Source organism: Amia ocellicauda, chromosome 3 (genome assembly GCF_036373705.1).
Source record: "Amia ocellicauda isolate fAmiCal2 chromosome 3, fAmiCal2.hap1, whole genome shotgun sequence".
NCBI classification, from domain to species: Eukaryota; Metazoa; Chordata; class Actinopteri; order Amiiformes; family Amiidae; genus Amia; species Amia ocellicauda.
In genome coordinates, this window is record NC_089852.1 from 44,776,609 (window position 1) to 44,803,500 (window position 26,892).

General features: G+C 41.9%; 1 protein-coding gene across 1 annotated transcript; it reads left to right on the forward strand.

Moving 5' to 3' along the window:
• The first annotated feature begins 8,682 nt into the window (after window positions 1–8,682).
• On the forward strand, window positions 8,683–9,666 carry LOC136747165 (olfactory receptor 10A6-like). The gene has a single exon (XM_066700119.1). It carries the CDS (start codon window positions 8,683–8,685, stop codon window positions 9,664–9,666), a length of 984 nt encoding a protein of 327 aa, XP_066556216.1.
• Window positions 9,667–26,892: the final 17,226 nt, after the last annotated feature.

Consider the following 26,892-nt stretch of genomic DNA (forward strand, 5'->3'; position numbering starts at 1 on the left):
ACTTTGACAAGGGCCAAATTGTGATGGCTAGATGACTGGGTCAAAGCATCTCCACAACTGCAGCTCTTGTGGGGTGTCCCTGGTCTGCAGTTGTCAGTACCTATCAAAAGTGGTCCAAGGAAAGAAAAGCGGTGAACCGGCGACAGGGTCATGGGCGGCCAAGGCTCATTGATGCACGTGGGGAGCGATCCAACAGACGAGCTACTGTAGCTCAAATTGCTGAAAAAGTTAATGCTGGTTCTGGACCACGGAGCAATGGAAGAAGGTGGCCTGGTCTGATGAATCACGAGTTCAAGGTGTTGACTTGGCCTCCAAATTCCCCAGATCTCAATCCAATCAAGCATCTGTGGGATGTGCTGGACAAACAAATCCGATCCATGGAGGCCCCACCTCGCAACTTACAGGACTTAAAGGATCTGCTGCTAACGTCTTGGTGCCAGATACTACAGCACATCTTCAGAGGTCTAGTGGAGTCCATGCCTCGACAGGTCAGGGCTGTTGTGGCGGCAAAATTGGGACCTACACAAAATTTGACAGGTGGTCAGGGACAGGGCTGTCAGTAAGTCCAGGAGCAGCTTGCGTGCGTGCTCGACTAGAAGGCATAGTCTGGTGGAAGGGAAGACATGGTTCACTACCTCCCTCAGGATGTGCTTAGCAGGGGCAGACTGGGAGAGGAGAGGCAGGGGCCAGAGCCCATAGGCTACTGGGGCTCGACTGCAGCCAACATCGGGGACCGGTCCCGTCACGTCCAACCTGTAGAACCGGGCAAATGTAAGCGGCAAGACCCAAGCTGTAGCCGCACAAATATCTGGCAAGGGAGGCGCCTTGAAAAAGAGCCCAAGATGTGGCAACGCCTCAAGTTGAGTGGACCACCATTTGACCCTGGAGCTATCTTTCCTAAAACGGACACACGATGGGTGTACAGACAGAGCGTGTAACTTGCTCATGTGTTTTGCAGAGGTGAATGCCAGCAAAAACGCAGTCTTAAGTGATACCAGCTTCAGCTCAGCTGAGTTCAGTGGCTCAAAACGGGCTTGGGAAAGTCCAGATTGGTCCAGCACTACATCAAGACACCATGCGGGTAGTGAAGGGGTGCGAGGAGGCCGAAGCCATCAAGCTCCCTTTAAAAACTGCACAACCAGGAAATGAGACCCAGGGGGTTCGCCATCAATCTGGACATGACATACGGAGATGGCCACCAGATATACTTTGAGCATGGACGGGGACTTGCCCTGGTCCAACAGCTCCTGTAGAAATTGCAATATGTCCCTGATGGGGCAATGAATTGGGTCTTGACCTCCGTCTTGGCACCAGGAATACTGCAACCTCGTAGAGGGAGCTCTCGCCGACTGAATAGTGGCTACTACCGCGTCTGACATACCCCAGGCAATCAATCACTTCCGCTCAGGGGCCAGGCCCAGAGCTGGAGGAGGCCCGGATTGGGGTACCAAAGCATGCCCTGCACCTGGCACAACAAGTCTGCTCTCACTGGGAGCTACCAAGGCTCTCCGTGGAGGAGGGTGATCAGGTCTGCAACCAGAATCTGCGAGGCCACCGAGGGGCTATCAGCAGAACTGTTCTCTCCTGACCTTCTCCAGGACCACCGGGAGAAGGGGGAATGGTGGGAACGCATAAAGGAGACAACGCGGCCATGTGTGGGCTAGCACGTTGATCCCTAGGGTTCCTGAGCGGTCTTGGATGGAGAACCATATTGGGCAGTGTTTGGACTCTGGCAAAGAGATCCACGTCCGCACTGCTGAACCGGCTCCACAGTTGCTGTATCACAAACGGATGGAGCCACCATTCCGAGACCAGTGGGCCTCCCCGAGAGAGGACGTCTGCTGCCGTGTTGGACAGACCTGGGAGGTGAACTGCTCTGATGGAGCGGAACCGTGGCTGCGCCAACAGAAGCAGACGGCGCACTAGACAGTACAGTCTGCGCAACCGGAGACCTCCTTGCCTATTGATATAGGCGACCACCGCTGTGTTGTCTGTCCGAACCAGCACATGTCTGTCCCGCAGGATTGGTAGGAAATGAGACCGTCCAAGGAGCACTGCTTGTAACTCCAGGACATTGATATGGAGGGCCCGTGCTGGCTCTGTCCACCTGCCTCACATTGTGAGGGCTCCGCCACCAACAGAGGTGTTCGATCACGGCGAGGATGCATCCTGAGAGACCTGAACCACCACTGCAGCAGCAGCATCAGTTGGAGGAGGCCGAGGTAGAGGGTCTGTGATGCAAAGGGACACCCTCACACAAGCTCTCAGTCGGAAGAGGGAGAGACACGTGCGTATGGACACGTCTCTCTGGCGCCAGTGTGGTGAGCATGGCAATGGAATCGAGGCGCAGTCCGAGGAACTGTGCCTGCTGATTTGGCGTCAGGCGGCTCTCCTCTCGATTGCCCCGAAGGCCGAATTTGGAGAGGCGGCCTAAAATCAGGTTTGTGTGTTTCTGAACCTTCTCCCTCGAGTGAGAACAATCCAACCAGTCATCTAGACCCCTCCTGCCATGAGCTGCTGTGGGCTGCCGGGGGCCAGGGCGGCGAGCCTGGGGGGGCACCTGCCTGCCAGTGAGATGCTGGCGGATATCAGCAGGTGGGCGGGGCTGTGACCTGGGCTGTGGTCAGGCCTATGGCCTGGGCTGTGTCCTGGGAGTCGCAGTCGGGGGGCAGGAGGGGTGTCCACGCTCAACGGAGGAGGAGGGGTGGGAGTGACCAGCTCGTTCGGACCCAGAGACAGGCGGTCCTCCTCCCAGGTGGCCCGTCCACTGCCCTCATCCTGAGATGGGGCAGACAGACTCCCCTCAGTCTCCACTGGCACGGTGTGAGCCGACAGTGGAGTGTCATGGTGTGGGGGGGGGGGGGTGGCACCTGTCTGCGCTGCCTGCGTGGCCAGGAGAGCACAGATTTGGTCCATCCTGCTGTTTAAGACAAGGATGGCCTCATCACACTCCCTGTCTGCGGAGCCTGATCTGACCTGACGGGGAGAAGGCGAGGGACAAAGCCGAAGAGGGGGAGGGAGCCCAGTGGCATAGCTCCACCGCTATTCCTTGTCGGTCACATGCACACACGGGGTGGGTGGTGTGCACCACGGGCACTGCAGGCAGGAGAGGTGCAGCTGCCATAGCAGGTGCGGTAGCAGCAGAGGAAGAAGAAGGAGATGCAAGCACGGGAGGCACGGCTGTCTCCGTCACTGCAACCCTGGAGGAGGAGACGGTGGGGCTCGGGGAGAGGTGGAGATCCAGTGCCCGGTGGAGATCCAGCGCCCGGTGGAACGGCGGATCTCTGGGCACGCTGTAGCGGACCCGGAAGTCGCGGCCAAATTGCGCCCGCTATCGGTGCCCAGACAAATGGGGCATAAGACTTCCCCACTCTGGGTGGGCAAGGTGCGTTGGCCGCAAATGGCACAGTGGCGGGGGTGAGAGGAGTTAATTGCCAAGCGCCGAGTGCCAGTCGCCCATGTGCGTGCAGAGGGAAACGTGCAGCAGAGGCACCAGTCAGTGTTTGCACCGGGGGCACACAACAACTGAAACGCCTCTGCAACAAGTAAAGCACCTAGCAGGCCCACCACTGTAAGTGCGTCTCCACCCGGCAATGTTTATATACACTGCTGAACCGCTGCGACACCAACTACAAACAACCTTGCGGTTGCCAGACTGAACACTGTGTATACCAAGCACCAGGTGCAAGATACAAGGGCTGCGTAGGTCCGTAGGCTTATTATTATTATTAATAAGCGAGGTGAGGGCTAGCAGTGCTCATTCTCAGCGAACTGAGAGAGCGAGATCTCCTACAGCCGCAGCCGTGGGCTGTAGTGCCGGCGGAAGCTGGTGCTCCTGCTGTGGAGGAAAAAGCCCTGTGGACAAAAAACCAACACAGCAAGCAATCAGAATATATAAGGCACTATATAAACACAACTATTATTTTTAAAAGTGTACTATGTGTAGCCAAAAACTGAAACCGAAGTGTACCGGAGCCCCGGAGTGTGGACGGAACAGAGTCGGATTAGCTATCAATAATAATTAAATAATACAAATAGATACAGTAATAAACGGTGATGACAGCACAGCTGTGAAGCCAACCAACCAAATAATAATTCTTAAACAAAAATAAGGGTCTAATGCAAAGACAAGATACAGAGAGCTCACGTTCTCTGGTCCAGGCGAAGTGGCAAAAGAGGACGAACCTGCGCTGATGTCACGTTTTGTAGCACAGGATGTGGGAAGGGACCTGTTCTGAGTGACGAACGCAGGGGCCAATGGCAGCTTTGATAGAGTGACGTTTTGATCGTGTTCCTACGGCAATGCGCAGAAACCCCTCCCACTTGGGCAGTGCTTCCGACTTGAAACTTAAAACTCACCAGTTAATGGCTGATGTCAAACACAACATGTATTCTCCTTTCGTTTTTCAGGGTGTGTTGTGTCATAACTTCCTGGATACTAGAAAAAATACAAAACAACCAGATTTGGCATATGGCAACTCCAGTGATTATTATGAAGTCATACTGATAATGATGATCTTACTCCATGATGATAATTATAATTTCCATAGACAATAAGAAGTGAAGTGGGAAAAACAGTGAAGACATTGTTATTCTTTTCTACTATCTACTATCAAAACACAAAATGAAATTAATCCATATGCAAATAAACCCACATGGACATCACTTTATCATGCCACTCGCCTTTGTGGTTTTGTATTAATTGGCTAATGCACAGTAATGTTAGTATGTACTTACATGGTAGCTTAATATTTTGAAGTCAATATGCTAGTGAAAGGAAAATATATTTTGAATATTTAACTCTTCAGTTTCAGGTATTTTTATGCAACTGACCCTAGATTGTCCAACTGATAATGTAGTTTCGAGGACAAGGGTCAGAGCTCTACAAGTAGTCAGTTATAGAACAGAACCAATGGCTTGTTTAAACAGTGAAGATTAATCTGATTAGTATTAGATTTAAGATACCTATAAAATGCTAAAGATTAGGCTTCTCCTGGACCAGGTTTAGAGATTAAACTGTTGAAGGGTTAAAATAACTACCTAACAGTGTGGTAATGCCACAACTGGCCCTTAGGATTTTGTTTAACGGTCCTTAATTTCACCTTTAGAGAGATAAGGTCCTAAAACGTATAAATCCCTGCCAGGCTCAGAAATACCCATAAAACACCATGACAAAACAGATCTTAATTTTTAAAAGCAATTTTATTAAACTTAAATCTCAACGGGAAGCAGCCTATGAGAGGAGCGGTGGGGAGATCAGCCCAAGACCAAGAAAAATACACCCCAGTATCTGAACACAACCAAAAATAAAAATAGTGATAATATCCATTAATAAATACTAATAAGCACTTCAAACCAACACGAACAGCAACCAAAGGAACCAAGTCTTTAAAATAAAACAGAAAGTCAGTCTTGGAAGTCTTCCCCACAACTACATCGGAGAGCGTAATGAAAGGCGAATAAGTTCTACTATCCTCCCCCAAGAGAAATCAATTCAGAATAAAAAGAAAAACACCTTAAAATATAGTCCAGACAAAGATCAAATAATTCAATAAGATCAGTTAAAACAGAAAAAACCCAGTTAGGCAGTTTACTAAAATACTATTCATAAGACAGCGTCCTCTCGGCTCCTGTAACCAGGCACGGATCTCTGCCTCCGATTTCGTTTTGGTCCGTTTCACTGTCTTTTATTCATTCCGCTTCGTCGGGGTCCGTCTCACTGTCCGTGGATTTGTCTGGCTTTTATTCAAGTCCGTCTCACTGTCCGTGGACTCGTCAGGCTTTTGTTCAGGTCGTGGCTGCTCATGGAAACCCCCCGAAAAACCCCAAAAGGCCTTAAAAATCCCTTTTTAACTGTGGATGTAATTAAAGAAAACAATGGACAGGTGCCCAATCAAGACAATCTGCAAATCACCCCTTCAAAAGTAAGTGTCCTATCAATTTAGGGATTTGCACATGAAAAACAAACCACATTCTTAATGTGACAAAAACGGATTATAAAATAAATGACCAAATAGTCACTTGTGACAGTAACATCTCAAATATGAGCTGTTTTTTCACCTTATTGTCTTAATTCTTGATTTAAATGTAATCACAAAGAAATGAACAAACCAAAAAACATAATAACCCTACTAAGATTGATGAATATTTTTTAATCAGACTTTTCTCCAAACATATCCTTAATAAACTTAATTCTGGCCTCAATCTAAACAGCTCTAAATTGAATGAGGTTAATTCATCTTTTGTGCTTTCATGTAGAGAAAATCAAACACTGACTGATCTTACGGATGTCTTTTAGGAAACAACAGTTGCTTAAATTGGCCTATTTTTCAATTGGACAAAAAAAAGTCGCTATGGATTTGTACATTTTAATATAAAACTGTATATTTAATTTAGGTCAATGGTGTTTGTTAACCTCCTTTATGCCAGAAATCTGTTTATTATATTAATTACAAATTCATTTTAAAAAGGTATAGATGTTTTCTGACTTCTGAATTAGACACTATTATAGTTCTCATGGGTATGTTAAAGACATATAAACAAAAAACAATATACAATAATAGTGTGGGGGGGAATTGACTAAAAATACCTGGGCATTTATTCATCTACCCATGAGGTGATTGCTTAGTTTTTTTTTTAATGAGCATTACTTGGCAAGAGTAGTAAATGGCAATTTGTATACCTAATTAAACCCAATGGCCCTTTGTTGTTTTTTTGTTTGTTTTTATGGAGACAGTATTTAAATTCTTCCATTTCTTTCAATTATTTTCATTCGACACCCTCAAAGGCTGCGGTAGAAGAAATCCCTGGTAAGTGATTGCTTTCACCTTGGCAAAGATAGCATATTCAGTTTATAATGCACTGTATACATAATTTTGAAAAATAAGTATTTATCACCCATCCATACATACACTTAAAATTGTTTGAGCTCTTTACCCCAGCATCATAAGGCAAGCATACCAATACAATCAATATTAAAAACAAACTAACAAACTACATAAATAAGCATGAACAGAACAAGTTATAAATATGTAAAATGTGTAGTTTACAAAAATTGTGGTTGTCCCCAATCATAATTGAGACTTTTTGGACTTTTATATCTTACCTGCATCACAGCTGAAATGCTGTAATATTTATATAGTTCTATTTTACATGTATACTGCTGCATATATATGCATACACACACACATATATATGGGTGATTCTTCAATTACAAGCATTTTGAAGTACGGTTGGCCCTTAGTTCTTCTGTCATTACCATCACAATGCATAAACTACAGAATAATAAAGTTGTATCAAAATGTATCTATTTGGTCACATGCAATTGAGGAAGTCGCACCAAAGCAAATGGAAATGGATGGAGGGTGCTTCTTGATATCATGTCTTTAATATTAAGAACATTTAAGGTAAATATATCATGGGGTTATATTTATTATGTGTCATTACCAATCACATCATAACTTATGTGAATTCATTAAAATTAAAGCATATATGGTAGCATATATAGATAGCATTTAAGTTTACCAGGAGATACGTGTGCAGTATTATGTACTAGGCCTAAAAAAAGTGTTAAATGTAATTACTACAATGCAACATTACCATCACAGTTTGTAATGGCACCACCATGCTGGTGATGACAATAATACAATTCATCAGTTTTATTATTGTGAATTAAGTTTATTGTGGAGAAATAATAACATTGTTATGGTTAAAGGTCATTCAATGTATTTGTTATTGCTTGTTTGTAACTTCCAACACAAAAAAACATTAACATTATAGTGTGAAAATAATACAGCAAACGTATACAAAGTACACAAGTTTTGTCATTACCATTACCAGGACATTCCTGTCATTCCTGATCACTAGCCCAACAATCAATTTTTTTAGATAATTTACTTATTCCTGCTTCTAAAGTACCTTATATATCATATCCATGCTAAAACACAGCAGGTAAACACTACGGTAACATTAAAAAAAAGTTGTTTTTTGTTTGTTTTTGTTTAAGGTTTTCAATTATAAAAAAAATGAATTTCGTAGAAATCAAATATAGAAACTGCCATATTTAATATTAAAAAATATATATTTCAAAGCAGTATCCCATATATTTGCAAATAAGTAAACAGTTCAGTTTATTACATTAATTTTAAGTTTGTATATTAAATTAGACTTTTACAATTGTGATGGTAATGACATTTTTCTCATGGACTTCATGAAAATGGTTTAAAATACATTCTAACATGAGTAAGTCACTGCTGTTCATAGCATCCTTTTTGTAGCTACATATTTGAATCGATATAATCTATTTTGAACCACTGTGATTTGTAATCATTATGTGTTGGTCAAAATGCTTGTCGTTCATTTCATATTGTATGTATTTATGTATATATGTGTGTATGTGTATATATTTAACTTTTTTAAGGTAACATCATATGGTTTTACAAAGGAAATATAGATATAGATAGAGAGATAAAGAGAATTATGGAGATGGAGAGATAGATAGAATAATATATTATGACCCAAATAAGCATTAGTCATGGACTACCTTGTTATTTTTGGTAGAGTAGTCCCAGACTAGTGCTAATGTGCGAAACCAACCATCAGTGTGTTTAAACTCTTTTAACTGAATTTTATATATCTATAAACACTTTATTTCTATTTTTCAGAGATTAAGATCACTTTCCAATGAATACATTTCTGTCTTCCTACAATGGCACCAGTCCATCACCAATTGGATTTTATATCACAGCTTTTCACACACTTGAAAACAAAAACTATCTCATTTTTGCTTTGTCAGTCATCTACATACTAACCATGCTTGGTAACCTGCTTGTCCTAGTTGTGTTGTTCTTAAATCCTAGCCTGCACAATCCCAAATACATAGCAGTGTGCAATCTTGCTGTGGTTGACATCTCTATGAATAGTGTTATCATTCCACAAATGGTGCCAGTATTTGTATTTAATTTAAATGTTATATCTTTTGGGGCTTGTTTTTCTCAGATGTTCTTTATGCATTTTTTTGGTGGCATGGAGTCATTTTCCCTTGCTATCTTGTCCTATGACCGCCTGGTAGCTATTTGTTTCCCTCTGCGGTACCAAACCATCAACACAAACATAAGGATGTTTGTCATCTTGGCAGTAGTATGGGCGATAGCTTTTTTCCTAGAAATATACCCAGTGGCCTTAGCTTCTCAGCTGTCCTATTGTGCCTCTCGAATAGTGCGTAGTTGCTGTTGTGAGCACGGACCTGTATATATTCTTGCCTGTGGAGATACTTCTTTCAATAGAAAGCTGGCAACTACCAAGACCTTAATTGTATTGTTCAGTCCACTGTCTTTTATTGTTCTGACCTACATAATCATTGTGATTGCAGTGCTAAAGATCGCATCCGTTGAACAAAGAAGGAAAGCCTTTTCCACCTGTTTCACACACATGCTCCTGGTCTTGATTTACTACCTTCCTGTAATACTAGCTTACATTCTAGGCAACCTCCGCTTGATTAGCTCCCCCGACCTGTTGACAGCTATTCTGACTGTGTCTGTTACTTTGCCCCCCATGTTGAACCCCATAATCTATAGTCTGAAAACAGAAGAACTACGAGAGAAGATTATGAAGCTCATCAGACTGCATAAAATCTCTCCTGCATTAAAGCAAACAGCAATAACTTAATACATTATACATTGACTCCAGAAAGTGCAGTCTACTGTACTGTATTTTAATTTCTTGGGCAAAGAAAAAGACAACAATGTAAAACAATAAATGTATAAAGATTTCAGTGTATATATATATATATATATATATATATATATATATATATATATATATATATATATATATATATATATATATGTAGGTATATACATATACACACCCATGCACATATGTATGCAATATATGTATGTATGTGTGAATATTACTGAAAAATAAACATTTTTACATATACTGGGAACATCTTTATTTATGTTCTTACTATTTTGTTAGTGGCATTGTTTGTTTTACTTCATAAGTAAATTAAAAATATTAGTTTTTGTAATATATCAAAATAGATTGACTGAGTGTCTTGTCTTTGAATCCTCCAATTGAGTACCTTCATTCACATTTGTTACCCCGCAATACATTTCTGTGCATTTAGTTAAACAAAAAAAATAATTTTAATATTCTTCTCTTTGGTATAACAGTGTACGTAAGTATTCCATTTGATTTATTTATTTGTTTTTTGTTTTCTGTTGTTTCTTTGTCACAAGCATGACAAGCATTAGTTCCATCAAGCTAGTTCTGAATTTACAAAAATGTTTTGAAATAAAATCAAATGTTTTTAAATATATATGGTGTGTCTGTTTTTAATAACTGTTTTTGCATGCATAAAATGATGTGCAAATCCAAACCATAGTAAACATCTTATATAGCATAACATTCTACGTACTGCATAGTAGAGTTCCAAAAAGTATTGGGATCCACACAATGAATGATCTCTAAAGTACACCATTAATGAGAGGAATAAGTAATTACAAATGTAAATAAAAGATGAAGTTAATACATTCACAGATCATTAAAAAAATATCTGTCTGCTGTAAATTATGTTGAGATAAACATCAACACTTGCCGAGGTGCTGTGTGATGAAAACACTGATTGCCGTCCACATCAGCGTAGCAGCTGTGTCCAACTACCTGTTGCAGAGCACCTCAATGAGACGCAGCTGCCGACACTAATGAGAAGCAACCCAGCACTCACCAGTAGCTGTGCCATCACAGGGTCAACCTGTCACATACCTCCATCCCTAGAATGGGGCCAAAATCCATTCTGACTGAAAGCGGTGGTTAGGTGGATGGGACAGAAAGTCGGCACTTGCATAGAGGGGACCCGGTGAGTGACACACTTGAGATCGGTAGCCCTGCAGGGCCATATACTACCAGGTGATCCAGTGCTTGATGTCCTTCATCCATTGTAGCCGCTGAAAGGGGGCATGATCTGTCAGCAGCATAAAGGGACATCCCAGGAGGTATTACAGATGTTTCTCCACAGCCCCCTTAATGTTCAGGCACTCCTTCTCAATGGTGCGGAACTTACACTCCCTACTAAGGAAGACCACCAGGTGTTCCTCCTCCCCAAACTGCTGGGACAGCACTGCACCCAAACCAATATCCGAGGCATCAGTCTGCAAAAATAAAAGGGATAGAAAAGTCACGGCATTTTGTTAATAGAAAAGCCACCTGACATTGCTCTTTCCACTGGAAAATATCATAAGCACCTTTTATAGTTAGGTCAGTCAAGGGGGCCACCAGCATGACAACATCAGGAATGAAGCATTGATAATAGCCAGTGAATCCCAAGAAAGCCCTAACATCTTTTTTCAACTTTGGGAGAGGACAAGATGCAATAGCAGCTATATTATCAATTAAAGGTTTCTCTGATCCCCTCCCAAGAGGTACCCTAGATACTTCATCCCCATCCTCCAAATTGCACATTTGCCTGGTTTTACAGTGAGTCCTGCTTCTCTTAACATCTGGAACACTGCCGCCCACCTGGCAGTCTCTGAAAGCTCTATGTAACTCAAATTGAATAATGGTGAATTGGTATAAGCCATGAGTAGTGGAGGAGGCCGATTTCTCCCGGGATACTTGTGCTAGGATAATTTGCCAGGAGCCCTTTGTTAAGTCCAGTGTCAAGGAAAAACTGAGCAACTAGTATCTACACAGGGCATGGGATAGGCATCAATCTGGGATACTGCATTGAGTGCTCTAAAATCAACACATAATTGAGTGCTGCCATCTGGGTAAGGCACCAGGACTAAAGGGCTACACCAGGGGTTCCCTACATTATTTAGCAAAGGTCCATTTACCTCATGTATACTTCGCCTTGTGTTCCGGATGGAGGGGGGGGGGTCAGATGGGTGTTCGCAGCATTCACTGTACTCACTGGCACTTTAATGCACGGGCTTACCTGGGCTGATGCTCATTGGCCCAGAAGCTCGAGGGGGCCTGTCATTGGCCAATAAATATATATTTACATATAACATTCATTGTGTTTCTTTTATTTGCTAGTTTATCACTTGACATAAAGTTATGTTGCTGTTGATTGGTCAGAATAATGCAAAGTGACTGGTTCGTAATGGTTGGTGTTTATGTGAATCACGCAGTTGAATCATGCAGTACTGTGATGTTCACAGCAAGCAAAATCTCAGAGCAGAGTAGGACATTTGAGAGCAAAGCTCAAAAAAGAAAGGCTCAAAAACAAATAGAGGTCTGTGACCAGGAATTATTGAAAAAAATTCCAAAACTAACTGGGTTCTTTAAATCTGTGCCGACAACTAATCCCAAACATGAAATAGTTACCAGAGAAATGGCATTGCCCGACTTTTCACTAGCTAGCTCTAACATTGTTAGCCAGCATGGAGAGCAACTGTCATTCTCATCATCACCTCCAATGCCCTCCTCTTCCTCATCTGCAAAGGATAATGCTACAGTCATTGAGGCAGCATACAAAGAGCTAGGTATTGTCGGTGAGTCGACCAGTCAAGGTACAACAATCAATGATGCTGCTCCACCTGAGGCACCAAATGTGACACACAAAGTTAATGAAGATGTCAGCATGGCTCTCGATGATGTTAGCAAAGATGACCCATATAGTACAGATCCCGCTTACTGGGGCAAGATGGACAACAATGTCAATGTGCGCACTTACTGGGTCAAAATGGGACCAGAGTCTTGTCAGAACCAACATTCAGACTTCTCCACCTCAGAACGCCAGTATAAAAGTCAAAAGAGATTATTTTCTAAAAGCCACTTCAGTCGAAAGCTAGACAATGGGGAAAAGCTGCCAAGAGAGCAGCTTTGTTACTCTCCCTCTCAAGGTAATGTTTTTTGTTTTGCATGTAAGATATTTGTGTGTATTATGGAACGTTCCAAGTCACCATTTGCCAGAATTGGGTACAGCGACTGGAAACACACAAACAACTGCATTTCTGAACATGAGGGCTCAGAAATGCACCGGAAAGCCATGATTTCATATATCAATCAGACAGCCGAAATTGTAACAGTTGATTTTCAACTAAAAAAACAATTTTAAGACGAGTGTGAATATTGGACCCAGGTTCTGGAGAGGATAGTTGCTGTAATTAAGTTATTGGCCTAACGTGGACTTCCTCTGAGGGGTCATAATCACATCTTTGGACAACAGGATAATGGAAACTACCTAGGTATCCTGGAGCTAATAAGCCATTTTGATCCTTTCTTAAAAGCGCGTATTGAAAACTTTGGGGATGCCGGCACGGGAAACACCTCATACCTCTCCCTGACTGCGTGCAAAGAATTTGTACAGTTAATGAGAGCTCCATGAAATTTTCAGTCGCATAAAAATAGCAAAATACTTTTCAATTAGTGTCAACTCAACGCCAGATGTTTCACATTTGGACCAGCTTTCCTTCATCCTACAATATGTATTTCCAGAGGGATGTATTGAGGAGTGTTTTCTAAAATTTCTGCCAATTACAAGCCACACCGGAGAAGCCCCTTGTAATTCAGTTACAAGTGTTTTAGAATAGATGGGTATCGACATTAACAACTGCTGAGGGCAGTGTTATTATAATGATAATACAGGCACGCTCCAAGGAGATCAACCCATTGGCACAATGGGTACCTTGCACAGCCCACATGCTAAATCGGTGGGGGTTAAAAGTGTAAATTGCTGTCAGGAGACAGAAGAGTTTTTAAGTTTCGTACAATCCCTATTTAACTTATTTTCAAAAACCATGTCTCACTGGCAGATAGTCACTACAGGGTTGCAGCCCAAAGAAAACAAACAAACCGAAACACTCAAATCGCTTTCTGATACAAGATGGTCAGCGCACTCAGACGCAGCCAAAGCCCTGTGTTTGAACTACGCAAATATCCAGCAGGCGCTACACCAAATTGCCGATGATGAACACCAGAACTTAACTACCCGGGAAGAGGCCAGGTCACTTATCAAGAAATAGCCTCTCTGTAATCTGTAGAATACCATTCTTTTGCGGTTTCAGAGGGTGAACAATGCACTCCAGGCAGTTGAAATTGACTGTGGAACTGGTGTATTCATTGGGAGACTATGTTGCAAGCCTATGTGGTCAATTCAACAGCTTTGAGACAGCAGCAAAGACATCACCCACAGTGTCGGATGTAGACACAGAACAAGTGAGAAAAATATAAAAAACAGCCTGATGAATCCTCTGAGCCACAGTGTCAACTGTCAGGCCGTTACAAGTTTTCCACATCGGTGTTTACAGTTGTGATTGTGGCAGAGTTGGACAGAAGATACCACTCATACAGTGATACAGTGTTCATGAAACCTTTGGGTTTTTAAACACATTTCAATCCATATCCCTGCAAGACATAAGCATTGAACCTGCAAAAGAAATATCCTATGGACTTTGAGGAGGACTTTGTCAAAGAAGTAGTTCAATTTAGGGAATTTGTAAGTGAAACAGCAGGGAAACAAATCAGTAATTGAACTACTGAAATGCATAAGGCAAAAGGAAATTACAGCCAGTGTTTCCAAATGTGTACATAGCTCTACATATATATTTGACGATGCCCGTGACCAAGGGGTGAGTGCTCTTTTTCAAAACTTGGGTTTGTATAAAACAAACTTCGATCAAGTAAGCAAGAAGAGAGGGTGAGCCATCTAACACTTATGTCAATTGAGAATGACATTCTTTGTGGTCTGAATTTTAAGGACATAATCAAGGACTTTTTGGCAAAGAAGACCAGGAGAAAACACTTCTAAAAAGTAAGACAAACTATGAAATTATTTGTTTCCTGTATTTTGTTAAATGTTGCAGTGTTTTAATTGTAAAGCACTGTGAACTTGTATTGTTGAGGTGCATAGTTTTTATTTTAATAAGAAATAATTGGCTGATATATAATTCTGTTGACCTGGTGGTTTTACTTATTATATTTGGAGTATCATAGGTTTTGTGCTATTTCTGCTGTGTAATGTGTCACTGTTAATTGGTGGGGGTGCTGAATTGCATTGTTGTGTCTTTTACTGGTGTTTTCAGATAGGGGTTTGTTTACATAAAGAATTCAGAAGTGTTATTTATGGTAACTTTTCACACATACATCTGTTTACTTGGCTGTGTGTGAGCTACTCTCACGCTCTTGACTTGCGCATCCTACATGCGGTCATAAGAGGTTGAAAATGTAGTTAGCACATGCAAATTGTGAATCAGTGTATCCATGAAAGGTAGTGAACGCTGCACGCTGTTAGGCTGGCAGGCGGTAGGCGGATGAGGCCAAACAAGGGCCCTCCAAAAAAATTGTAGACCAGGGGACCAAGTCAGGTTTAAATCGCCTATGACTGTACTTAATCGTACTTAATATATATATATATATATATATTTGTGTGTGTGTGTGTGTATGTATATATGTATATATGTGTACACATACATATATATATATATATATATATATATATATATATATACATATAATGTTGTATGTGTATATATGTATGTGTACACATTTGCACAAACTTATTTAATCATTTTATTATTGTGATCAGTATTTTATTATGATTTTCTTTCTTTTAACTTTTCAGTGATTTCTTGTTTTACTCGGATATATATATAATTTAATGTATTTTCCCATCTCTCTATTGGAATACTTTTAGCCTACTGCATTTTTCCTGGATTGGAGAAGACTTTCCTATCCTACCAAAAACAGATACCTGAAAATATTTTATACATGTGTGAGTCTGTACTGTACACTGTTCATAATTAATGTTGAAAATGTACCTCTGAACAACAAAAACATAACGGAAATGCAATAAATACAGTTGTTAATGCCAGTATTTTTTTATGCAAAATGTAAATAGATATAATTCATGGTTTCACAATGAAGATCTTACAAATCGATCGGTGTTTCCTCATTTCTAGTAACTGTAGTATTACTTCCTCCCGGCTGTCACTCTGCTTAGTCCCACCTTCAGGCTGAAGTAAATGACCCAATCAGTGAATTGAGGTTTTGGAAACCAACTCTGTTAGGACAGAACTGCTCCAGGGGGCTGAACCAATTTGTTACATCTGATTGGTTATTTGCCTTTAGGAGGCGGGACAAACAAGATGCAAGTTTTGAAATATTTATACACATTGAGACAGCTCCGCCCCCTCGTCTTGCCATCCTGTTCAGTTGCACACACTCCTGAGTCCAGAAGAAACGGCTTCGGGGTCCGTATCCAGACCGCGTTCCGCCAATTGGGAACCCCTGGGCTACACCACTCTGAATCTGAGTGTTCAATTACTCCCAACTTCAGGATATTATTAACCTCGTTGCAGATGGGAAATACAATATGGCTTTACTCACAACCGAACATTAGGAGCTGTGTGGATATGGAATTCGATGAAGTGTGTTCATCCAGGCAGGTTGGAAAAAACATCACTGAACTGCCTTAAAAGGGCTTTGACTTGTTGTTGCTATACCACTGTCAGTTTTTCACCCATATAGAAAGTAGGAACAGTCAAGCTGTCTTTCCCATTACAGCAGGTCATAGGAGCACAGAGGGCTTCCTCTTCTCACCATGCCTTTAAAAAATGTATGTGATAGATTGATAGGTTGCAAATGCAACCCCAGTTATTTGAAAAAGGGGGGGGGGGGTTTCTGTGCACTTCTGTAGGAACCCGATGGAAATGTCAGTATCAAAGCTGACATTACCCCCTGTGCCCATCACTCAAACAGGTCACTTCCTACTTCCTGTTTGTATAAATGGTGACACCTGCACAGGAACTTCCTCTTTTGCCGGGAGGTGGGACTCCCGGATTTTACTGCCGCTGCTAAAATCAATGGGGGTCACTGTGGAGGAAAAAGGTCAAACACAGCAAGCAGTTGGATAATATAAGGCACTATATTATATTATATACTATACTGGTCAGCGGAGCAGCCACCTAGCTCAGCTCAGCTAAGTAGTGGTTGTTTTGCGTGTTTACTTTTTTATTTATAGATAGATATATGGCACCTGTATTGTAGTAGCGACTTACTTAGCGCACTTTGACCATATATCAACGCAGTTTCTGTAATCAGAACTAGTTACATTGAAAGCTATTATTACTAATATTATAAGCTATTGTTCAGTATAACTGTGAATCTGGCACCACCCTTGTCTGCATTCAGAAGCGGTTGTTAAATGTGCTATTAGCGTTCCTGACTGGGAGGGATCCCGATAGACGTGTGTAATTCAACGCAATGCAGGCATGTACTCACCTAATTATTTACAGGTGGAGTATTTAACAGACCCTATGACCTCTGCGTCAGCAGTCAGCACCAGCAGCCTTCAGTGCCCCCCTTCCAAAGGGCCCCATCTCTGAAGGGCAGGGACTCTAACTGTGGGACTCCAGCGAGGAGAAGCCCACAAGGAGATGCTGCACATCAACACCAGACAGCAATGACTATCTCTCCGAATCCTGTCCTACTCTCTGCTGCCTCATGGCACGCACCCACTCACCATTGCCTCCCTAATCCTTCTAACCTCATCTCTCTGCCTCTCCACTCCTCCTCCCTCCCCTCTATTGCCCTCACAGGAGGTCTGTGGAACTGCCACTCAGCTTCCAACAAAGCCAACTTCATCTCCTCACTCACCTCCTCCCTTGATTCTCTCTGTCCTCTCACGTCTCATCCTGTCCGTCCCTCACATGCATAGCCTTGGATCTCTTCCATCCTCTGCTCAGCTTGATCCACTTGAATAGAAGTGGAAGAGGTCCAAACTCTTAGCTGCCCTCGACCTCTACTGCACTCTACTGTCCACATTCTCCTCCTCGCCCACCTCAACCAAGAAGTCTTACTTCCAATCACTCCTAATCACTATGAATCCCCTGTCAATAACCCCTGCAAACTCTACTCAACCTTCTCCTCCCTCTTCTCCCCCACTTCCTCCCTCCTTGTCTCTCTCTGCAGATGATTTTGCCTCCTTCTTCTCCTCCAAGATCACAGACATCCACAAGCTCTTCAACCATTCCCCCTCCTCTCCCATCCTGCCTAAATCTCCTACTAATCAATCTTCCTTTTCTTCATTCTCTTCTCTCTCAGACACTGAACTTTCCTCTCTCCTCCTAGGTCACAAACCCACGACGTGTGCTTTGTACCCTCTCCCCACTCGCCTCCTCCAAGAGACTGGCCCCGATCTACTCCCCTTCATCTCCTCCCTCCTCTACTATTCACTCCTCTCTGGCTGTTTCCCCTCTGTTTTTAAACAAGCTGCTGTATTCCCACTCCTCAAAAAAACAACCCTTGACCCTACCTCTCCTCCTTAATCTGATATGAACAGACTAAATGCCCCCTTTCTGATTACACTGTAAAATATGAAGCTGGTGGAGCACAAAGGGAAGTACTATCACATTATCTTCTTCTGCGATTAGGACTTCTCTCAACACCGACAACATTTTTTTTCTGCTCAAGACTGTAGTTCCAATGCCAAAGCTGTACACGCTCCATCTGCACAGACATAATGATGCACGTGACAAAATGCACAGAATCCCGTCTGCAATCTAGCCGGCATAAAAGTGTCATGAACGCAGCCAATTACAACAGGCTCTTCAAAATTCCCTTTGTTTAGGCATTTTAATTGATCGTGGTTATTCAGTGGCAGTTTGAAGCATATATTGTGCCATCTTTGTTTTGCTAAAAATAAATTTACCCAATTTTTTTTTTTTTGTGGTATGCTAATGTTCTGTTTTTAAATCAGTATGCATTCTGCTTAAAACAATATTTAATTAAATATACATTTAGGCTTTGATGTTTTCTCTCAGTGACAACATGTGTGTATACTAACTACAGGTACAGTTACCTCCAGAATTATTCACATCCTTCAAAGACTACAGTGGGTTTTAGCAACATAAATGCAAGTGTACTTTAGTATTTGTTGCATACATGAATGACAACAGTAATAGTCAGACATTCAGTATTGGATTTAGCAAAAATATATCCGTCCAGCATTTTTGCATATTTGTTCAAAAACAAGGTTCAACATTATTCATAACTAAACATTCAAATCCAGTAATCTTTTGACTGAAATGTTTTTGTGATATCTAACACTGATCGTCTTAGTGTTTTATATTTGTATGTATTTATAAGGAAAAAAAAATCACTGTACACTTTTCTTTTCTAAAACCAACTTTATGTTACATTGTTACAATGGCTCTACGTCCTGGCCCCCGGCGTTCCGGCATTGCATGCATCAGGATGACAGCTGGTGGACCTCCGCCCCCTTCCCCTCCTGTGCTACGACCCTGTGATATTCCAGCAGTCTCTGGCCCACCCATACATCCTCCAGCAACTCCAAACTATAACAGTTGGCTACTCCCTGTAGTTTCAGGCCTGTCCACCCACTGCCCACTATGGTTCTCTGTCCAAGACCACTCAGGAACCTTAGGGATCGATGTGTCAGCAGGTGGATACGGGTGTAGGCAGCTAAGAAAATAAACAATTTAACCAAAAAGAATTTGACAGTCCAGTAGATTCTCATGTATAAAGAGTCTCCAGCATAAGCAAGTTACAAATCTCCTGTACCATCCAACTAGTCCAATGAAGGATATAATGTCAGTCTTAGTGCAGGGCCGAGAACAATTCCTCACAGCCTGTACTTTTTCTTGTTGAGGCCAAATTACTCAACGGCCTAATAGGTAGCCCAAGTATTTAGCCTGTTGTTTAGCAAGGGAACACTTTTTTGGCTGAACCGTCAAGCCTTCCTTGTAGAGACATTGCAACACCTCACCCAAGTGCTGGAGATGCTCTTCCCAAGTTCGGCTATAGACTACAATGTCATCCAGGTACACCGCAGAATAGGAATCCATGTCCTCCAGGACCTTATCCATGAGCCTCTGGTAGGTTTCCGCACCCCCTGGAGACCGAAGGGCATAACGTTAAAGTGGAATAGGCCATGAGGAGTCATAAAGGCAGTGTACTGCTTAGCTTGGGGGGACTGAGGCACCTGCCAATAACCCTTGCATAAATCTAGAGTGCTAATATAGTTGGCTTTACCCAAGCACTCAATCAGGTCATCCAGTCGGGGAGTTGGATAGGCGTCAAAGTGGGACTGGGAATTAACCTTTCTAAAATCAATACAAAACCAATACAATACAAATAATACTCCCATCCTTCTTGGGAACCAAGACAATAGACTTATTCCACTCACTGTGCGACCTTTCGATGACCTCTAGGGACTTAATAATCTCCAACTCTTCCTTGAAGACTGAGAGCAGGCGTTCTGGGATCCAGTATATCCTCTGCCTTACAGGAGTCAAATCCTTGAGGGGAATGTTATGTGCCACTAGGGGGGTGTAGTCGGGCTTGTCTTGAAACAGGTCTGGTGGGAAGATGCCCACCAGGTCAGCCAGCTGCTGTTCAGTAAGTTGACAGCAGTGCTGTGAGCATTAGAAGGAAAGAACTGCTCAGTCTGGTCTTCAACTTCTTTGACAGTACGAACAAAGTGCTGTTGACTGACAGGCAGCTCCCGTGACTTCCATACCTTGAGGAGATTAACATGGAAAGTCTGCTTAGGCTTCCTATGCTCTAGCATTTCGATTTCATAAGTGGCAGGCCCCATCTCCCTAGTAGGAAGTCCTGACATGTGTGTACCTCAATGCCAGGAGTATAAGGAACAAGATGTTGGATGTGACTATGATGTTGTAGGAGTGACGGAAACATGGCTTACAGAAAATGATGGGGATGAATACAAGTTAGAAGGATACACACAGTTTAGATGAGAGAGGCAAAATCGAAGAGGGGGTGGGGTAGCATTATATGTGAAAAATGACATTGAGGCAGAAGAACTAAAATTAGATCCCAGTAACAGAATAGAATCTTTGTGGGTGAAACTTTTGGACAAGAGATGTGGGGGATTAGTGGTAGGAGTGTGTTACAGACCACCCAACTCAGATATTCAGCAAGATGCTGCATTGTACAGCGTAAACAGGACTGCATGTAGCAAGGATGTGGCTGTTATAATGGGGGATTTCAACTTCTTAAACATAGACTGGGAAAGCCCAGTGGGGACTACAGAAGCAGAAATAGAAATGGTTGAGATGGTAAATGACTGCTTTCTAACTCAGTTTGTCAGGGGACCAACCAGGGAGAGTGCATGCATTGACTTGATATATACTACTTGAGGCTCAGGAGAAATCTGTACCAAAACTTAGCAAAGTGAGCACAAAAAACAGTGGCCAAAATTGCTTAATAGAGGTATGCAAAAAAATATCAAGAGGAAGAAAATGTTGTATAGCGCATACAAAAGGGACGGAGACTAAATAAAATACTTAGAATATGTTGAGCTACAAAGAGATCTTAAGAAAGGGATCAGGAAAGCAAAGAGGGAAATAGAAAGAAACATAGCTCTTGGAGCTAAGACTAATCCAAAGAGCTTTTTTCAATACTACAACAGCAAGAGGACAATAAGGGAGGAAGTGAAACAGATAAAGGGCAAAAATGGAAGTATCTTGGAAAACTAACAAGATGTGCAAATGTTCTAAATGAGTATTTCACAGAGGTTTTTACAAAAGAAAAGACAGATAACATGCCACAGGTTAACAATCAGTCCAGTCAAATCCTAAGAGAGATCAGGAGAAATGAGGAGGCGGTACTGAAGGGACTAGCAGAATTAAAAACAAACAAATCACCTGGGTCAGATGGTATATTTCCAACAGTACTTAAATAAATGAGGGAAATTATTTATAGGCCGCTAAGTCAAATATTCCAAATGACACTTAGAACAGGGGATGTGCCAACTGACTGGAAGACAGCAAATGTCATACCAATCCACAAGAAAGGGGACAAAACTGAGCCAGGAAATTACAGACCAATCAGTCTTACCTGCATCACCTATAAAATGTTTGAAAAAATTATTAGACATAAAATAGAGGAGCATCTTAATGAAAACCATATTTCTGGAGATAGTCAACATGGGTTTAGACGAGGCAGATCATGTCTTACTAATCTATTAAAGTTTTTTAAACATGCAACTGCAGCTGTAGATCATGTGAAAGCATATGATATGATATACTTAGATTTTCAGAAAGCTTTTGAGAAGGTTCCACACCAAAGACTGGTCCTCAAATTGGAAGCTGCAGGCATTCAGGGTAATGTAAGTAGATGGATTATGAACTGGTTGATGTATAGGAAACGGGGTGTCGATTAGAGGAGTTGCTTCTAACTGGAGTAAGGTTGTTAGTGGAGTTCCACAGGGATCAGTACTAGGGCCTTTGCTTTTTTTAATCTATATTAATGATCTGGACTCTGGGATAGTTAGCAAACTTGTCAAATTTGCAGATGATACTAAAATAGGTGGCTCAGCAGATACAATCTCGGCAGCACAGGTTATTCAAAGGGACTTAGATAATATTCAGTTGTGGGCCGACATCTGGCAGATGAAATTCAATGTGGATTCAAGTGCAAGGTATTACATGCAGGTAACAAAAATATCCACTATAATTACACTATGGGAGGAATAGAACTAGATGAAGTAAAGCATGAGAAAGACCTAGGTGTCTATGTGGGCTCCTCACTTTCTCCATCCAAACAATGTGGGGAAGCAATAAAAAGGCAAACAGAATGGTAGGGTATATTGTCAAAAGTGTAGAATTTAAAACAAGGGAAGTAATGTTAAGACTGTACAATGCACTAGTTAGAGCTCATCTGGAATACTGTACAGTTCTGGGCTCCACACTTCAAGAAAGATATCGCTGCTCTAGAGGCAGTTCAGAGGAGAGCAACCAGACTTATTACAGGTCTGAAGGGAATGTCCTACTCGGAGAGACTGAGGGAACTTAACTTTTCACCCTGGAACAGAGGAGACTATGAGGGGACTTGAATCAAGTCATCAAAATCATGAAAAGCATCGACCACATCAAACCAGAGGAGCTTTTCCAGATCAGCAGGGACACACACACCCGAGGACGCAAATGGAAATTGGGCTTCAAGGCATTCAAGACGGAAAACAGGAGATACTTCTTCACACAGAGAGTTGTCACAGTCTGTAACAAACTACTCAACGATGTGGTAGATGCTGAAAATTTGGGAACATTTAAAAATAGACTGGATAGGATCCTTGGATCACTTAGTTATTAATGGACACCAAACAAGCACGATGGGTCGAATGGCCTCCTCTCATTTGTAAACTGTCTTATGTTCTGATGTGTGTGCAAGCATTTCATATGTGTATGTGAGCGTATTCAATTTCCTACGTGTGTGTCAGCATTTTATGTGTGTGTGTGTGTGAGCATTTCATACGTATTTATTCAATTCCATATGTGTGTGAGTGTTTCATATGTGTGCGCACAGAAAGTTTAAATTATTTCCTAAACGGCCCCTCACACTTTTTAAATCTTTAACTCTCTGAGGAAATCTCGCCAGGTTCTAACTACAACATGCATTTCCTAATTATTGTTGCCCCCCCAAGTTATCCAGAGAAGGCGGCTAGGTTAAATACATATTGCAAAATAATTGTGAAATAAAAGTATTTAGTTGTACTATTTTGCCTGCTAGTCATGTTAGCATTTATTACAAAATAAGAAAATCAACATTGTATTTCATTCACTTTCATGTTGCGGGGACAAATGAGAGTCTATGTAGGTCCTTAAACTTTTAGAAAAAAGGTGACTTGAGGCTGCTCTCTGATTGGCTGGTGTCAGATTTTCCTCGGGGCGCAGCTCATTGCGCCCCGGACACGCGCACTTGTGTTGTTAGCGAATGAGTATTGTGTTTATATTTTTGGACCTCATGTGATTGGACCACTCTCACGGCCTCTCTCCAGCTCAGCACCGCGTCAGTTGACGTTGACCGGAGCTGCAAGAGAATTAGCTAGCAACAATTAGAAGTAGGCACAAACTTTCTTCAAAATAAAAGAAAATTCTGTTTTATCTTTACAACAACAACCTTTCATAAGGCGTTCAAATGGAGAAGAAAAGGATAAAGGAGCTTGGACCAGATCTGTCAAATTTACAGATAAAGCCGCAATCAAGTGATCGTGGACCAGCTTACACTCAGGGTTTTAGCACTGCTTGCTGTGGGAAACAGCTGGCTAGCTGGATGCGAAGTAAGACACGCCTTGTATTGTTTTCCGTGTTTGTTTTTTCAATGTCCTGGCACTGAAACGTTGTGGACAACGGCGGGGGTACGAGATTTAAAACCTCTTTCAGAAAAATGCAAACGGCATGAAAGTAGCCAGTCATCTAGACAATGCTATGAGGTTACAGTTTTTTGGGAAGCTTAGCATTGCTGAACAACTAGATGAAGGCCACAGGATTGGCATTAGAAGGTACAATGAAGATAATAGACTGTGTGAAATGTTGTGGCACGTTGAGCTGTCTTTGCGTGGCCACGATGAGAGTGAGGTCTCTGATAATCGTGGGATATTCCGTGGCTGGTGGATTTTGTTGCTTCTTTTGATGGAGTGTTGAAAGAGCACCTGGAAAATGCTACTGTGTTCAAGGGAACTTCAAAAACTGTGCAGAACGAGCTGTGGGACTGTATGTTGTCTGTTGTGAGGGAACACATAATCAACGAAGCACAAAGCAGCGATTTTCTCTCAATCCAGGCAGATGAGACCAAGGATATTGCCACAAAGTGCCAACTTGTGCTTGTGCTGAAATACATCGATGCAAAATGCAATGTGCAGGAGAGGTTTTTTGAGTTTATCTCTCTGCAGTCAGCTACAGCTGATTCCACTGCTTCAGCACTAAAAGAACGTCTTGCTGCCATCCTTCCCGAGGAACAGAAGAGTTAGCTCATCTGCCAAGCATATGATGGAGCCAGCGTGATGAGGGGTGCCACTGTAGGTGTTCAAAGGAAGATACAAGATGTGTACCCAAATGCCCACTACATCCACTGCTATGCACATCAGCTCAATCTGATTATGCAACAGGCCACTTCTCACATACCCAAAGTGAGATTTGTTTTTTCTGACCTTAGTGGATTTGCCAGCTCTTTTTCGAAATCAACCAAGCGCACATGCATTCTTGATAAAGTACTGGCCCATAGACTACCAACATCAAGCAATGTTAGATGGAACTTTCACAGCCGTGCCATCCATACTGTGTTTGAGCACAGAGAGGACCTCATCCGCTGTTTTGAAGGCATACGAGATTCAGGTGACTTTGACCCCATTACTGTAAGACAGGCAGGGGCCTTTGCCATGTTGCTGGAGGATCAGGATTTTAAGTTCTTTCTGCAACTTTTCCACCACATCATGCCACATGTGGACCTCCTCTATGCCAAACTCCAGAAGAAGGACATAGATGCAGTCCATATCAGGGGGAGCATCCTGCTGTTCCACCAGGACATACAAAAGATCAGGTAGCAGCTGTATTCCTTATTTTTCTATTTGTGTTGTTGTTGTTAATAATAATAATAATAATAATAATAATAATAATAATTATTATTATTATTATTATTATTATTATTATTATTATTATTATTATTCATATTATTATTCCAAATTCCAAATTCTCTTTTGCATAAATTCTCTGCATTCAATGGTCGACCAAAGCAGTGTAGGTGGTTCTCAACAAGCGAAGAAGCGTCGGTCACTCAGTCCAGAGGTCCTTGAAAGGCTTGTAGCAGAGCTGAGTTTTTATTGCACTGGAGTATGGTATTTTTATTTTTAATCTGCTCCAACATTTGAATTTAGCATTAGATAGTTGTTTACTTTCCCGTGTTTGTATGATCAATGGGAGAAAAAAAAAAAAAAAAAAAAAAAAAAAAAAATATATATATATATATATATATATATATATATATATATATATATATATATATATATCTTGAAGGTGGCAGCAAAGGCTCTGTAAATGCCCTCAGAGTTAACTATTGTATTATTAAAATGTCTTGCTACTCTCTTTATGACTTATAATTGGTCATTTTAAATGTTGCAGGTGAAATTGACATTTTGTCATCACTGCATAATTTTGTTTTTATCCTTCTCTCTGTAGGTCTGTGATACCATACTGGGCCACACCATGGAACGGTTCTCCTTCACAAACCACCTTGTTAGTGCCACCCTGCTGCCAGGGGACCGGTTTGAACAGTACATGATGACGTTTCCTGAAGATGCACTGAGCAACACTTTGAAGGCCTATCCAGTGCTCAATGGAAGAAAGCTGAAGGCAGAGCTTAGTCTCATCTACTGCAAGGAAGAGTTCAGAGTCTGTCGTGGAGCTGTGGACCTACTCCATCTGTGTAAGGAGAACAATCTTGAAGTCTTTTCAGAGACTGTCACTCTCCTAAAGATCCTCATCACTACACCCATGACCACAGCAGAAGCTGAGAGGTGCTTCTCAACCTTGAAAAGAATTAAGACTTTTCTGAGAAACAGCATGACCCAGGAGAGGCTGAATGCATTGGCCATGCTGTCAATGGAAAAGAGGCTGGTGACTGAGATGACTGACTTTAACCAGAAAGTCATTGAGAAATTTGCAAGCCAGAAAGAAAGAAGAGCAAAATGTATTTTTAAGTAGTGCTACTGGCCATTGTTTAGGCAACATTTGTGGGGGGGTTTTTTGTTTTGTTTTTTGTGATTAGTTTTTTGAGTGATTACCTTATTACTGATAATAAACCCACATTAAACTCAAATTCACTGATTCGTGGTACCTTACTGCATGCTTTCACAGTTGAATTTCCCATTTGTAGCAAAGCAGTGGTGATACATTGTTATATCACCTGTTAAAGGGCTATTTAACAATTACATTCAGTTCCGCATTACTAACGGTGTGATTTTCAGTTTGTTTGCGCCCCCAAAAAATATGTTTGCACCAGCCGCCACTGATTGTTAGAGTACATGACATTAACCCTGCCGCAGTGGAGATATTCACAAGGGAAGTTATTAACCATCAATCGCAAGTGCACTAGCTGCGTTTTGATTCGCATTACTCTGTCCCGCTTGGA